The sequence below is a fragment of the Platalea leucorodia genome (genome assembly GCF_965183815.1).
Source record: "Platalea leucorodia genome assembly, chromosome: 1".
Taxonomy (NCBI): domain Eukaryota; kingdom Metazoa; phylum Chordata; class Aves; order Pelecaniformes; family Threskiornithidae; genus Platalea; species Platalea leucorodia.
Genome location: NC_138823.1, coordinates 13,508,388 through 13,523,399, shown reverse-complemented (window position 1 = coordinate 13,523,399; position 15,012 = coordinate 13,508,388). Strand labels below are relative to the sequence as shown.

Below are 15,012 nucleotides of genomic sequence, written 5' to 3'. Positions count from 1 at the left end.
TGTGCGCAGCCCAGAGCGCTTCCCGCAGCGCCGGGTCCCTGCCCGCACCCCGGCCCCTTTCCCCGTTCCCAAGTGCTGAACAGGGCCCGCAGAAGCCCCTCTGCCGGAGCGCGCGTTTTTAACAATATACGCTGCCAAAAGAATTTCTGTGGCCTCACCACCAGCAGGCAGGGGCCCTTGCCCTAGAACTACGGCTTCGTATGTCACGACAGCGACGACACAGCTGAGGGGTCAGCGGGCAGCGTTGTGGGGTTTTGCGGCAGGTAAAGGCGCGCGGGCCGCTGTCGGTCCTCCGCCGCCCGGAGGAAAAGAGCTGCCCGCCTTTGCCCCGTGTGAGGATCGAACTCACGACCTTCAGATTATGAGACTGACGCGCTACCTACTGCGCTAACGAGGCGGCTGTATGCAGCCTCCCCGCGCCGGCCCTCAGCGCAGCCCCTCAGCCCCGCCCCGGCGGCCTCAGGGCCCGGCGGCCGCCGCAGGCCGCGCCGCGAGGGGGCGGGAGGGGGCCCCGGCCCGGCCCTTCCTGCGGCTGCTCTGGGGGCTCCCTGCCGGAGGGGCCCCGGGTGGCGGCGTGGGGCTTCAGAGTGACCGTGTGGGACCCCACAGTGACTGAGTGGGGCCCCGTGGAGACGGTGTGGGGCTCTGTGGTGACTGTGGAGCTCCAGGGTGACCGTGTGGGTCCTTATGGTGACGGTGTGGGCTCCTGTGGTGGCCGTGCGGGACATGGGAGTGACCATGTGGGACCCCAGGGTGACAACGGGGGTTTGCTGGGGTGACAGTGTGAGGCCCCATGGCAACAACCTGGGGTGGCCTGCGTGGGGCCCAGCTGTGACCATGTGGGGACCAGGGTGACTGTGTGGGACATTGGGGTGGCCGTGTGGGACATTGGGGTGGCCATGTGGGACATGGGGTAACCGTGTGGGACCCGAGGTGACCACGCTGGCCCTGGCCGGGGAGGGGGTGAGGGCCCTGCTGAGCACAGGGAGGCCGTGATCGGTGTTGACTGGGCGCGATCTTGCACGTCAGGTTAATTAGGCGGCATCATTTTCAACATAATTGCGCAGAACAGGTCAGTAGATAATTAGTGACTTTTGGCCGCGTCGGACAGCTGCGGGCGGATGTTGGGGGTGGGGGGAGGGACGGGATAGTTTTTAAAATCACACCAGGAGCTGGGGGACGGGCCCCGCTGCCACCTCTCCTCAGCCCCCAGATGGGTGTTTCCTGCTCTCCGTGGCTCTGGGATTAAAATCTGAACCATTTCATAGCCTTTTCTCTTTTCATATATATATATATGTTTGTGTCGTCCTTGTGTATAATTACTTTTTTTTCCCCCATAAGGCATCTGACGTAGACACAGACCCAGAATCTGGGAAGCTATCCTGGAAAAACTGGGCCTGTGTCACTCTGAGTGGCCCTGAAGACGTCCGTGCTCCCGAGTGCGTCGGTGAGATCGGCAGGACCCTTTCCCCGCTCAGACGTGCCCTCAGCAGCCTGTACCCCGTGCAAGAGCCCAGACTGGCGTGTCCCCTCGATCCTGCACTCCCCTCTGGAGCCGTGGCACACCGGTTTACAGATGCAGAGCTACGCAGGGCGAGGGCAAACTCAACCTGCGTGAGAAAACTGTGTCACACGTGCCTCTGCGTAAAAGCATGCACACAGGTATTTATGGTGTACCTCAGGCAGGGTGCCTTCCCACCCTGCCTCTCCTCGCCCCCGCGCAGTCATACCAGTCGGCCTGGCTCCCCAGAGGCGCTGCGCCTCTCACCCTGCTGCGAACCTGAGCCTCCGTCCTGCTAATGACACAGCAGCCGAGCTGCCACGGGGACAACGTGACTCCAGAAGCTGCAGCCTGGGAAAAAAAAAACAAAAACGAAACCAACCAAACAGCCCTAAATGTGCACAATCAAGTGATGAGTGTTTGTATTTCTGATGCTTTGAGGCCAGGTCACAACCCTCCCTCTACATAATACTCAGGATGTTTGGGAAGGGGTATTTTTCTTTTAATAGGATGGCGTAGTCACAAAGCTTTAAAGAAATAAATGAGTGAATCGTCTATAGTAATAGCAACATACTATGAATGGGGCACAGTGACGAAGTTCAAGTCTATTTTTAAGCCTGCCTGGTAGCATGTAGGTGCAGACGAGAGTCCAGGACCCTTTCTGCTGTTCGGAAGCTATGGACATGGCTGATGTCTCTGTCCCTGTTCAACATCAGAGTTGTTTTTGCTCCCTAACGAATAGTATGGGAAGACAGAGAAGCCTCAAGCTGTTTTGAAGATTGTGCAACGATGCTTGCGAGCCTACCTGCTTTTGCTTGACTGCTTTCCTCGCTCACATTTCACAGGATGCGACAGGAAGGGAAATACAACCGAATCAGGCGGCCCTGGTAATTGGACTCGAATCCTTCGTATGCCCTGGGGGTAAGGCGGGTACCTCTCAGATAAGCAATCTAAACAACTTTGTACTTGGGTCCTATCTGGAAACAGATTGTTGCCGAGGTACACCACCACCTGAGAAGCAAGCTTTGGGTTTTTTTTGAAGATAATTGTACCAAGGAAATCGGGGAGCGTGAATTTCCCTGAGGTAATAAGATCTCTTTATTTTTATTCATAGTTAATTCGTTCAGCCGAGGCGATTTCACACCAGAATGCAGTCTCCAAACAAGAAGGACGATTGCGCTGCCCGCGCTGCGCATATGCATGGTGCCTGCTCGGCAGATCGACTGCTGCGACAAAGAGCCATGAGCCACTCCAAACACATGGGCAAGATAAGGAAGAGGCTAGAGGATATCAAGAACCAGTCCCCGAAGTTCACAAAAGCAGATTTCAGCCACAACGAAAGCATAAGGCTGGCCACTGATGCCTTCCTGGACGGTGGGACAGACTCTTACCTTGAAACTTTAAGCAAAGAGGGCGAGGTGGATTTCCTCTCCTCCGTGGAAGCTCAATACATCAAGGATAACGCCAGGGAGTCCTATTATGCGCAGGAGTCCCTGGCCGCTGACGGGGCAGCTGTGCCAAACCAGACTGATGCCGGGTCGCTCCCTTCAGGGACTTACTTCCCCACCATTTCTGACAGCAATGAGCCAGCTCTACTGCACACATGGATTACAGCAGAGAAGCCCTATTTAAAGGAAAAATCCACTGCCACTGTGTATTTCCAAACAGAGAAGAACAGCAACATTAGAGACATCATACGCCGGTACATCAACAAGACCACTCAGGTATGGGGAGAGAATTGCTGTTCCCTTTGCACTCAGTTGTCTTCCTGCTCTTAAAAAGATCAGGTAAACGCGGTGTTTGATCCAAGCCAGCCTCATGTATTGCAGTGTAGGTTTCCTCTAGAAAGTGGCTGTAAAGAGCCCATTGTTGAACACAGGCAGTGCTTTTTTTTTTTTTTTTTTTGTGTACTCACACCAACACCTTTTTATGTTGGTGACAAAAAAAAAAGCATTCCCTCTTCTTTTAAACTCCCATTAACCTGGCAGAGCAAATCTACTGCAGAAAGGGCAGCAGAGCTCTCTCCCTTCTCGTGCATCACCGGCAGGATTGTTTGCTCTGTTCAGACCATTGCACCGGTAATGAGAATTAAGCTAAAACGAGCTCAGACCCATTAGTGATTGTTTTAGGGGATTCATGGGAGATGTGGGTGAAGGAGACCCCGGGGAAGGCATGTGTGTCTGGTGTGCCAGCAGCTGTCCCCAGAGGAAGGAAATTATTCAGAAAAAAGACATTTCATCCCTAATACGTTGTCAGTGTCACTAAAAATGCCACGTAGGCTCCATACAGAGACTCTGCAGCGTAACTTGGCACGTGGGAAAGGTGCAGATGATGCCTCTGACAACAGACAAATGACAGGGTGGCTGCAGAGAGGTGCCAGCCACAAGCTGGGCTGCCCACACACTGGGAAACCAGCTGGAGGGTGACAAAAAGTCTCTGTCGTGTGTGTTCTGGCAGCTCTCCTGTTTTCCTGGAAAAATATATTTGACATTTCAGGGCTGTGTTTACCATCATCTGGGATTTTTCCCCTTGTATAAACTCGAGATGCCACTGGCAGTTTCACGGGAACGGTCAGGAACAAACCCAGGCTGTAGTGCCTGCTGTCCGGCACAGGCTGCGGCGCCCGCTGGAGTTACAGACTTTTGCTTTATTATTCCCCTGCAAGGGCAAGTGCTGGGTCTGACAACACTGAGTGTAATGGCAGGGGAGAAGAATCCCTGTTGGCAACTGCCCTGTCAAAGGCTACAAGTGCACATCAGGAGAATTATAGATCAGTCATTTTAAGTTGGCGGCATCAGAAAGATACAGTAACAGAAGAAATGTCTCTGGAATAATAAAATAAGCATCAGGTAAAGTATCAACCCAGGCCAATTTTCTGTCCCAAGAGGAGAAAACTTGTAGGGAAAAAAAGTGGGAAATGTAATATAAATCCATGGTTCACATGACCTTCTTATCTATCTAATTTACATTACAAGAGGGTGCTGGAGCAACACTTACCTACAGTATAAATTTCGCAACTGCTTTTTGAGTACAGTTTTTCGATGGCAGCATTTATTAATTAGTATCTGATAAGGGTCTATCCTGGATAGCCTAGTATTTGATATATCTATTAACAACTTAAACAACAGAATAAAGACTGTGTTTGTGGATGGCATCAAGCTGCAAAGGATTGGCGCGTAGTACTATAATCTTAGCACGTTCGTGGAATAGGCACGAATCATAAAATTAAATTCTGAGAAGTACCGCAAGTAAGAGGAAAGTCAGGTGCAGAAATACAAGTTGGCAACAGCTGGTGAAAAAGCAGTACTGGAGAGAGTGGTCTGCAGCTATGGTGAAGCTGGATGCGGTATTGTGCTGTTTAAAAAGGCAAGGTGAGTTAACAGTAAGCGTGGATGTGAGATATTGGACATAATTGTGCCACTTACCTAACATTGGCAAGGCCCGCTCTGAAGCACCGTGCTTTCGCAGCAGAAGGAAGGTGTGGGATCCTCACTGCTCTGCGAATAATTTGGCTTGCCTGAACAGGATGCTGGCGGCACAGGACGTGCTTGGTCTTACAGGATTTCCTCGGGGGCTGAAAGGAATAAACTTGCTGGCAGGTGTGGGCACAGGCTTTGGAGTAAGATTCAGTGCAAGTTGGAAGCAATTAGTAAGACATCTGCAGAGATACTGAAAAGTTTGTTTTGCTTGAAGATGATATCCTGTGAGTGCAATTATCAAGGGTTCCCTTTCTAGGCACTGGAGAAATAGGCACTTTCTGAGGATAAGTCAGGTATTAGCTGGGCTGAATTGCCTGAGGGAGATGACCCTTCCCATGGGCTACAGCAGACATCAGCGAATACCAGCACCTTCATGAGGCCATGCCCAACACTGAGCGTAGAGGCTAGAGTATGGGAGTGGGTTTATATTGCATTTACTGTTCCCTCGATCCACGCTGGCTGGAGGCTGTGCATTTAAGTAGCTGTTGGGGCTTTTATGCCCAGTCATGAGACTGTCCTGCCAGTTGTGAATTGGGAAGCATGGATGTATGGTTAAAATGAAACAATTAGTTTATAAATCATTATAAAAAACAAAAAAAAAGATGGAGCTGTTGCAGTCTGTTGCCCCACTACCACCAACAGAGCGAGGATTTAAAGTCAGGACCGTTCCAGGTGTAAGTCATAACAGAGAAAGCGTCATCCAGTGATTCTTGCTAAATGCATGTGACTTATGAAAGCTAGTCAGCTGTTTGGCAAGGGCTCTTATTTTAGCTACGTCCTTATTATTCTCCGATTAACACTTTAATATATTCCCTAGTGCTGAAATCTCATCTACAAATTCATGGGTCACTTTGTGTTTTATGATTAAAAGAGCTTAACTGAAGTGCATATGTTGCGTGTTATATTGGCTTTATATGAGCAAAAAACCAATGACGCAACGTGTCTCATTGATTTACTGATTCAGGCACTTAGGAAGAAAACCAGAAGAAATATTCACATACATCTCTGAAGATTTGCATTTGTTGGATTTTTTTTTTTTTAAATAAACTACATTTCAGTGGCCTCACAGGCAACCTTAAGTTATGTAAATTGACTCTGCTAATGCCTCTGCTTTTCCCCTCCTAGGTGCTAGCTATCGTGATGGATGTGTTCACAGACACTGAAATTCTTTGTGACCTCCTGGAGGCAGCTAACAAGCGCATGGTGTTTGTCTACCTGTTGCTCGATCACGGCAGTATAAATCTCTTCTCGGAGATGTGCGACAAGTTGCAGATTGCTGAGGATCTCTTCAAGGTACTGCGGCTCTGTGAAGCTCTTAGGCTCGGATTCGTCTGCCTAACTTTAGGCACTCTGAGCTCGAAGCATGGTTATGCTAGGGTCAGTCCACCTTGTAATTAAAAGGGAGCAAGAGATTTCCAGAGGTAGCATTAGCATACCTAATTCCTCTCTGAAGATGCCTACGTTTTTCCGTGGCTGTTACAGGAAGTTAAGGCATTTCCATTAGGTCCTTAGATGAAACTAATCTGGGTCCTGAAGTCTTAAAACAGAGCTTAATTTCCCTAGTAGAGTTGTCTAACATAGATATTACAACTGCTTCTGTTTAATAACAATGCAGCAGCTGTGGTCTGGCAGCCATGGGTAGCAGGCACACAAAACTCTTTTGCATGAAAATACCTTGGTTGCACTAGGTGGTTTCTGATAAAACATGTTGTTAAATCTCTGTTTTAAAGATAATACCTCAAATTTAGCTGGCTGTTAGCTTAGCCCACCTTCATCTCTGCCAGAGGTAACTGACCTTAAAAATAATCTCCTAGGGACCATTTCAGTTGTTGCTTGAGGTGCTGTAGGGCACCTGTGGCATCTTCATGGGGATGGCTGATACTGCAGAGGCAGTGGCCTTCTGGACCGGCAGCTGGAGAGCAGGCAGGAGACCTCAGGGCATCTTACATGCACCAGACACCAGTGTTTCAACAGCTGAATTCTACCCCAAACGTATAAAGAAACTGAAATTAATAAAACATGCTTATAACAGTGTTTGCATCTCTGTAAACCCACACTCCTTAGGAAGAACAATCCTGTGCTGTTTATTGTAAGCATGCTGATACAGTACACAGGCTTCAACAACGTGTGAGCCAAAGCCTTGGAGCCACTCATTTACTAAGGCCTTGATTCTTCAGAGCGTGTGTACAGACAGCAGAGTCAGGTTGGGTGCCTGGCCTGCCTTAAACGCGGTTGCTCAGGTACAAGGACAGCGCAGAGCATCGCGTGGGCCAAACTGACCTGCTTCTCCGCTCATTTGCATCTGATCCCGCAGGGCGGCATTCGTCTGGGCTGCACTAGAAGAGCAGCATGTGCGTCCTTGCAGGCCCAGCTGGATTGGAAGGGCAGAGGTTTTGCCCTCCTGTATTGTGCTGTAGCCCATGTAAAACAAGAGAGCTTACAGCTAGAGCAAATTGTTGCTGGGGTGTCAGCGGAGGTAACAGACGGCTCTTAGCTATGAACACATGTTGTACTTGTTTCAGCAGGGGTAGCATCGGTTATCGTTACGCAGCACAGCTCCATCTGCGTGAATTTCCGTGCAGGTTTATATCCCCATTGAAACAAATAATTCTGTGGCAGGTGAGAGAGCTTGGCTAGGTTTTCTCTAGCCCCACACCTTCAAATATAACATTGGAGAGTCCATGAAGAAATCATAACAGACATTGGGGAAGTGAAGAGCTAAAGGCAGTGGTGAGGAAGGGCCCTTTCCTTCTGATTTTTAATTTTTAAAAAAAGGAATTCACTCTGTTAATTTTGTTTTTCTTTACAGAATATTTCAGTCCGCAGTGTTACTGGAGAGGTCTACTGTGCCAAATCAGGCAGGAAATTTTCAGGACAAATACAAGAAAAATTTCTTATCTCTGACTGGAGATACGTGCTCTCTGGATCTTACAGGTGAGATGAGCCATTGCAGTTCATGTCTAGGTGCTCTTTTATGATTTTTAATATTACTTCACAAAAAAGTGCCATGGAAATTTTTGTACAGGTGAGAAGTTTTTTTGAACAAAACCCCCTCATGTTTTCAAATAGGTGCTATTTTTCAATAATCCATTTAACTTGCTTTAAAGCTGATGTTAGTTCTTTATGGAGCATGGTATTTATTTTAAACATTCAAAAACTAATGTAAAAAACTTTTTACAGCTCTGCCAGTGCAGAGCGGGAGCAGAGCTAGAAATATATTTAGCTTAATATTATGCTTTCCTCATTGTTTGGGTCCTCGGATGCTGTGATCATGAGACATGATACATTTCCATCTCCCTCAGGATCCCTTAATGTAGCATATCTCACTCAGCTTACCTAAGGATTTGTTCTCCATATGACAAGTTTAGTGATTAAAGGGAAAACAGAAATACTTCAGAGGCTTACTGTTTTTCTCTTGTGTTTCATTAACAGGTAGGCAGTATGTGTCTAGCGACTGTTGTACCTTCCCTTTTTTTCCTTTTTTTTTGTGAGCTGAGTCTGTAACTCTCCGCTTTTGTGCTGCTATAATTATTTCAGGTAAAGGACGTAGCATCTCAACAACTGGGTTTTTAATTAAGATCCAAGATCCTCAGGTCAGGGAATTTCAGGATTCTCTGAGCTTGCATCTGTTGCAGTTTAACCCCAGCTAGCATCTAAGCACTACACAGCTGCTCGCTCACCTTCTCCCTCCCGGTAGGATGGGGGAGAGAATCAGAAGGGTAAAAGTAAGAAAACTCGTGGGTTGAGATAAGAACAGTTTAATAATTAAAATAAAATAAAAATAAAAATAAAAATAATAATAATAAAATTGTAGTGAAAAGGAAAACTACAACAAAGAGAGGAACAAAATCCAGGAAAAACAAGTGATGCAACCGCTCACCACCCACTGACTGACACCCAGCCAGTCCCTGAGCAGTGATCGCTGCCCCCCGGCCAATTCCCCCCAGTTTATATACTGGGCATGACATGATATGGTATGGAATAGCCCTTTGGCCAGTCTGGGTCAGCTGCCCTGGCTGTGGCCCTCCCAGCTTCTTGTGCACCAGGCAGAGCACGGGAAGCTGAAAAGTCCTTGACTTAGTATAAACACTGCTTAGCAACAACTAAACCATCAGTGTGTTATCACATTATTCTCATCCTAAATCCAAACCACAGCACTAGACCAGCTACTAGGAAGAAAATTAACTCTATCCCAGCTGAAACCAGGACAGCATCAAATAAAGTTCCTACGCTAATGGCTACATAGATAAGCTTCACAAATGACCGAAGTGTATCCTAGAAATCCAGATACAAAAAGACGAGAGAAAACAATTACAGAGGTGATTATTTAATTAAAAGGCTGAGATTGTTTTTCTTAATCCCCGTTTATGAATTGGAGGCTTAAATGCCTCCAGTCTGATAAAACCGTGCCACCAGGAAGATTACATAACTATAGTAACGACGGTAAAGGTGAGTACGCGGGGTTAGCGTAGGCTGCAGGAGCTCAGCTGTCCATAGAGGTGGGCATCCAGTTTTCATTCAGTTTCCAAATGAACCATCAGACAAAAATGAGTGAACACTCAGAGTGTTTTTGTTTTTTTTTTATTGGCCGCTCGGTGGTTTTCTGGTTCTTTCAGGTTGGTTTTTTTAATCCCTCACCAAAGATGTGTAGAAATGCAACAGCAGATTCATATAGAGAGTAGAAGTGAAGAATGTGTGGGAGAAGAGGGCCAGAACGAGATCTATTTCCTTTAGCCAAGAAGCTTCCTTTTGCCTTCTCTTTTCAATCCTAAAAAAAAAAGAAAAAACCCTCAAAGTCCTGTGCAGAGTCACTTCTGCCATTCTCTACGGCTGTGGTAATATCTTCTAACCTCAAGAGCCTTGCCAAACTACATAATCCCCTACCCAGCAAGCAAGCAGAACGCATGGTGAGGAACAAATCTAACTTCAACATGCTCAGCACCAGTTTGCAGATTCACATGGGTTATAGCTGGCTATCAGTATGTGGCATTTCTGCAGGCTTGCTAGCTCTCGCTTTATTAATCTGAAAGTTTTCTGTTATCCCTAAACCTTATCCACCAACTTCTGCAGGTATAAACAAATATGATGTTGACCAAAACAGACTCAAACTCTTCTGCAATGCATTTGTTGGAAATCAAATGGGAATAGATCTTAAAACTAATACAAAAGATCTTAAAATTAATACAACAGCAAATTTCACGTACGTGCTGTGCTCTGCATGACTTTGTAATAGCGGTTGGGGGAATAGGCTGAGGAAATAAAATAGCCCTTCAGGACACACTGCTCTAAAAGGGACCCTGGCTCACTGCTTCTAGCCAAAGTGTTTGGGGACAAAATATATTTGCCTAATGGACAATGAAGAGGACTGAAGCTGGCAACTAGTTAGAGGCAAAGGAACCACCACCGAGTCTGTGGCATCTCCTGCTCTGGAGTGGTTTTGGAAACCACGTTAAAAAGCCATTGCTTGGGTCAGGGTGGATAAGCGTGGTCCTGCCACACAGGGCAGGCTGGAGCTGAGAAGCTTCTGAAGGCTGTTCCAGCCATGTGTCTGCACAAGTGCAGGCATGAGTAAGTGTTTTAAGTTACAGTTTTCTTCTCAGTTTTTATTGCCAATGTCTATGGTGTGGGGTTTGGATGCAGCATTTTGTTTTGCTGTCTCTGTGTTACGCCACTCCATCCTATGATAACTATGTTATTTTTTTTTTTTTAATTAATTTGAAGTTCGATAGTGCATGAACTCAATGCTCCTAAAGAAGGCAAAATGAAAACAGCAGAAAGCATAGACCTCAGTCCTCAGGGGCAGCTGCATACCTCCCCGGCTGCCACTCTGAAAGCCACCGGCCTCTTCAGAGCCAGTATCTAACACCGAACACCGGGGTGCTTTGCCGAGAGCACTGGTTCAGGTGAGGCAGGTTTCTCACACGGAGGTTATCCCACCAGCAGGCAACGCTAACGCGTAGGTTAATTCAAACCTGAGCTCAGCTGAAAAACCCAGTCCTTCTGTTTCAGGTTAAATGCGTGTAATGCTGCGTGTTACTGTAGCACTGTAAACACAAGGGATGAGAGCATCTGTAATGGACTTCAGCTGCAGTAATGCAGAGGGTACACTGGGAAAAAAACAAGTCCAGTGCAAATGAAGATTGGACAGGAAAGGTGGGGTTTGATTCAGACAATCATAAATGAAAGTATCCGGAACAGGACATAGGTTGTGGGAGAAAACCCTGGAAAGGCGGCTGAGTAGTATCTATTAATGACTGAATTTGTGATACAGCTTTGGCCTCCAAGCTAGGCAGTACTCCTTTGTGCTTTCTCTTCTTTCTGATGTGCTTCACTCAAAGAAGACTGGTAGAAAAATGATCCTTCTGGGCAGATAGTGACAATAACAGACTTCTCTGAGCCCTTCCCAAAAGAGCACTCAGAATTGTAAACTAAGGAGCAAAACCAGGCCTAAAACCTACACAATGAATTTCTTCTTAGAATGAAGCCAATGAAAACCTGTTAAGTCTTTGTGTCAAGTTCTGCTTTGTTCTTCAGCAAAGCGCACAGAATGTAAATTGCTGTGACTCACTCCATGAAGTTCACAAACACGTGTCTAAAATCACGCAGGTCTCACCATGTTACTTCACAGCTGACCCATTTGCCATCAGCGCATGGCGAATCTTTGGGCTATTAATTGGATCCAACTTTCTCTGCTTGCAAGGGTTACAGATACGATCGACGAACCACAGATGAGTATCTGTCCGTCAGGTACTCCAGGAGGTTACACATGGGAGTAAATTATCAAAATTGGGCGCAATGTTTTTTTCTTCTGATTTTGTTGGGTTTTTGAAAACCATTTATAAGTGTAATTGATTTTTATTTCTCTCTACATTTTCTCTTATGAACTAGATATATCTCTAGCACATGAAGTATAAACCTGCCACTCCATGCCTCAGCCCTTTCATGAGTTTGTAACCTTCAGTGTAGATATCTCAGACTAATTGTGCGTGTTTTAGTATTTGTTCCTGGCTTATTATCTCCTTAACAGTTAGGCGAAGGACACGCAAAGGACACGCAAAGGTTTAGAGTGCTTCTTAGTGAATAAAGGCAATGTTGAGCTAGCACAGCAGATGTTACCCGCGCAGCAGGGAGTTACCTTGCTGTGCTATTTACCTCGGCTCCCAAGGTTTTGTCCATATTTAGAATGATTTGAACAAAGTGGATGAGAAGTACCTGTATTCTAGTAACTTAGTATATATTTTCATGTCCAATCATAAAATGGACAGTATACATTGTTGGGTTGCCCGGTGGCATTGATTTCTTCACTCCTCCCTTGCTCCTGAAGCAACAGTACGAAACCACTGTGTGCCCCAAACCCAGCCCTCTTTGAGAATGCTCTGAACTGGCAGCTGTAAATCGTCTGTCTTTACTCCCTTAGCATCCGCTCAGGCTGTCAGCCCCACTGAGTTTCACAGGAGTTCTGTCAAAACACATCAAGAACAAGATGTAAAGTGCACACACCTACAGCCAAACCTGGCTCTCGGCCATCCTTGTGCAAATCCAGCATGGCTAATAAAGTCACGCAGGGATAACCAGGGCAGAGTTTTGCCAACACAGAATAACCTTGGGTTCAAATCCAGCGCTGCTCTGTATCCCCTGCTGCACGGCTCAAGCCCCGGTCAGCTCAGGGAGTAATTACATTTCATTCTTTCAGCTATGCTCATTTTATTGATGCCGCTGCTGCTCAGACAAGGCAGCCTGCACAGCACAACCAAGCTGGCTTGTGGTTTTGTGAAAGAGCACCAATTTATGTTTGCCAAGTGGATTAGGGAAGCACATAAAAGAAAAATCATTTAAAAGCTATGGAGTGTCCTAAGGTGTGTCTCTGGACTACCAGAAGGAAAACTATTGCGGTGTTTCTCCCTTACTTTATAGCAAAGTAGTATTTTTATTTTTGGAAGGGCTCTAGGAAATATTTATAATTTCGTTTTCTCTGTAGTGAAGAAAATAAGCATTTGTCAGGTGTGGCGGTTTGTTTTGTGGGAATGGGGTGTGACAGGGAGGTTGGGTTTTTATGTTTCTCTTGACCAATGCAGAAAAAGTACAGCAAAATGAAAACAAAGGATGGTTATTTTTCGCTAGTCTTTCTAATGTCAGTTTTGAGTGGGTGAGAGTTACCAACTGGCACAGCATTCTGCAGGGAAGGTACAATTTATGTGTGTGCAAACAAGACACGGTAGCACCTTAATTTAAACGTTGTGCATGGAAGAGAGGTACCCAAAATAGGGGTCTAACCTCCTTTCTATGGAACAGCAGCCAGACCTTGGGTATTGTATCTGACATTTAGTCCTGCAGTGGATGTGGATTACCACTTCAGGAGGTTGTATAACTTTACAAGGTTTCTTGAAGGTTTTAGAGGCAGCTGAAATAACAAAAGGTTGATCCAAGTCAAAGAGCACTGATGTGAACTGACCTGAAATTCAACTGTGACACTATCGTCATCCTGTGTTTAGACAAGAAGCTTCAGCAGTAAAACGCATTTGCCTTTCGCACCACCCCTGTGGGGATCTCCAGTTCCTAATGGCTGATGTTAACACTAATCCTTACCTCGTCTCTCCTTCCAGCTTCACATGGTTATGCGGCCAGGTTCACCGCAACCTCCTCTCCAAGTTCACGGGTCAAGTTGTGGAGCTGTTTGATGAAGAGTTCCGACACCTTTACGCACTGTCCAAGCCAGTGAGGGGACCCAAGTCTCCACCGCGCACCATGCCCTTCCTCTTCAGCAAGAGCTGGGCCCCCCAGCGCAGCCTCCCCGACAGCAACGAGGGAAGCGCTAACACCCTTTCCGATCCCTTCAGCAGCCTCTCAGCTGGCAGCACCCACCAGGCCAAGCAGCCTCCAAGAACTCTCATATTCAGCAGCAACTTCAGCCCCCAGTCACCGCTCCATAGAGTTAATTCCTTCCACAGCTATGTCTCTCTCACGCTCCCGCCACCACAGAAGGCCATCCAGGCTAACTACTATCAGCCACACTACGTGGCCGATAACTCCGCAGTTCTGTATAAAAACATGAACGTTTACAGACCTGTAAGACTTAGACAAGAGGAACCAAATAGGACAGGGTTAAGCTCACCTTGGAGATGCCTTCACAAAGCTAACCTGTTTGCATAATAACCACCTTGTTTTGAATTGCAAGTACACGTAGTGAGGACCTGTTTAGCAATCGCTTGTATACTGATGAATATAGAAATTCTGTATAATACAAAATGAGGATGATTTCAAGCCTCTTGTTTTCTTTTGCTACTTATGGATGCTTCGTTTCCCTAATTAAAAAGCCAAGCCTGCTAACATGTAAACCTTGGGTGCATCACGATCCCAGGAAGAACACATCTACGTAATGCTGCTCACAGCGCAGCACTGGTGCTGCCGGCCACCTCTCCTGGGTAACATATTTGTGTAGCAGGGGATTTAGGTGGTTAACTGTTTTTCATATGACCAGGCACTTGAAAGTGGGGTAAGGCACAGTTTATTACCATGCATGTTATGCACTTGCATAAGGAGACTGAAGGCTGCTATTTATGTGCCCAACCGAGGCGATGCTGGCAGCAGCAATCTACCTTTGTGCTGCCATCACACCTTAATCTTGATTTCGGAGGACTGCTAAAGCAGGGCTGATGGGGAAGCACAGTTTCCACCATCGCACTGTCTCCGCGCTGACTGCTTGAGGTGTACAGCAAGGACGCCTGTTCGCAGGGTTTCTAGGAAGGGGCCTGCTAACCATGACATGGAGCGAGACCGACAGTTCAGGTGACAGAGGACATCTTGCAGCCACCATATGCTCACTCCCACTCATTAGCAACACGGGCGTGTTCCAGCACACTTTGTTACAAACCTCCGATCCCGCCAGCTCAGAGCAATTTTCCTCATTGCAGAGCAGCTGTGTAGATTCAGACTGGAAAATGAAGCTGAGTAACGAAGCAAAGTCCTACTAGTAATGTACCAGGACTGAGTTCCAGTTCATCTAATAGCATGTGGATATTAGAAATCCTCTCA

General features: G+C 46.8%; 1 protein-coding gene across 1 annotated transcript; it reads left to right on the top strand.

Moving 5' to 3' along the window:
• Window positions 1-2,309: 2,309 nt before the first annotated feature.
• Window positions 2,310-14,130, top strand: FAM83A (family with sequence similarity 83 member A; the record flags this gene model as incomplete). The annotated part of the gene is made up of 5 exons (XM_082333088.1): window positions 2,310-2,388; window positions 2,616-3,225; window positions 6,106-6,273; window positions 7,790-7,914; window positions 13,584-14,130. Exons 2-5 carry the CDS (start codon window positions 2,650-2,652, stop codon window positions 14,128-14,130), a joined length of 1,416 nt encoding a protein of 471 aa, XP_082189214.1. The 5' UTR covers window positions 2,310-2,388; window positions 2,616-2,649.
• Between the last annotated feature and the right edge of the window lie 882 nt (window positions 14,131-15,012).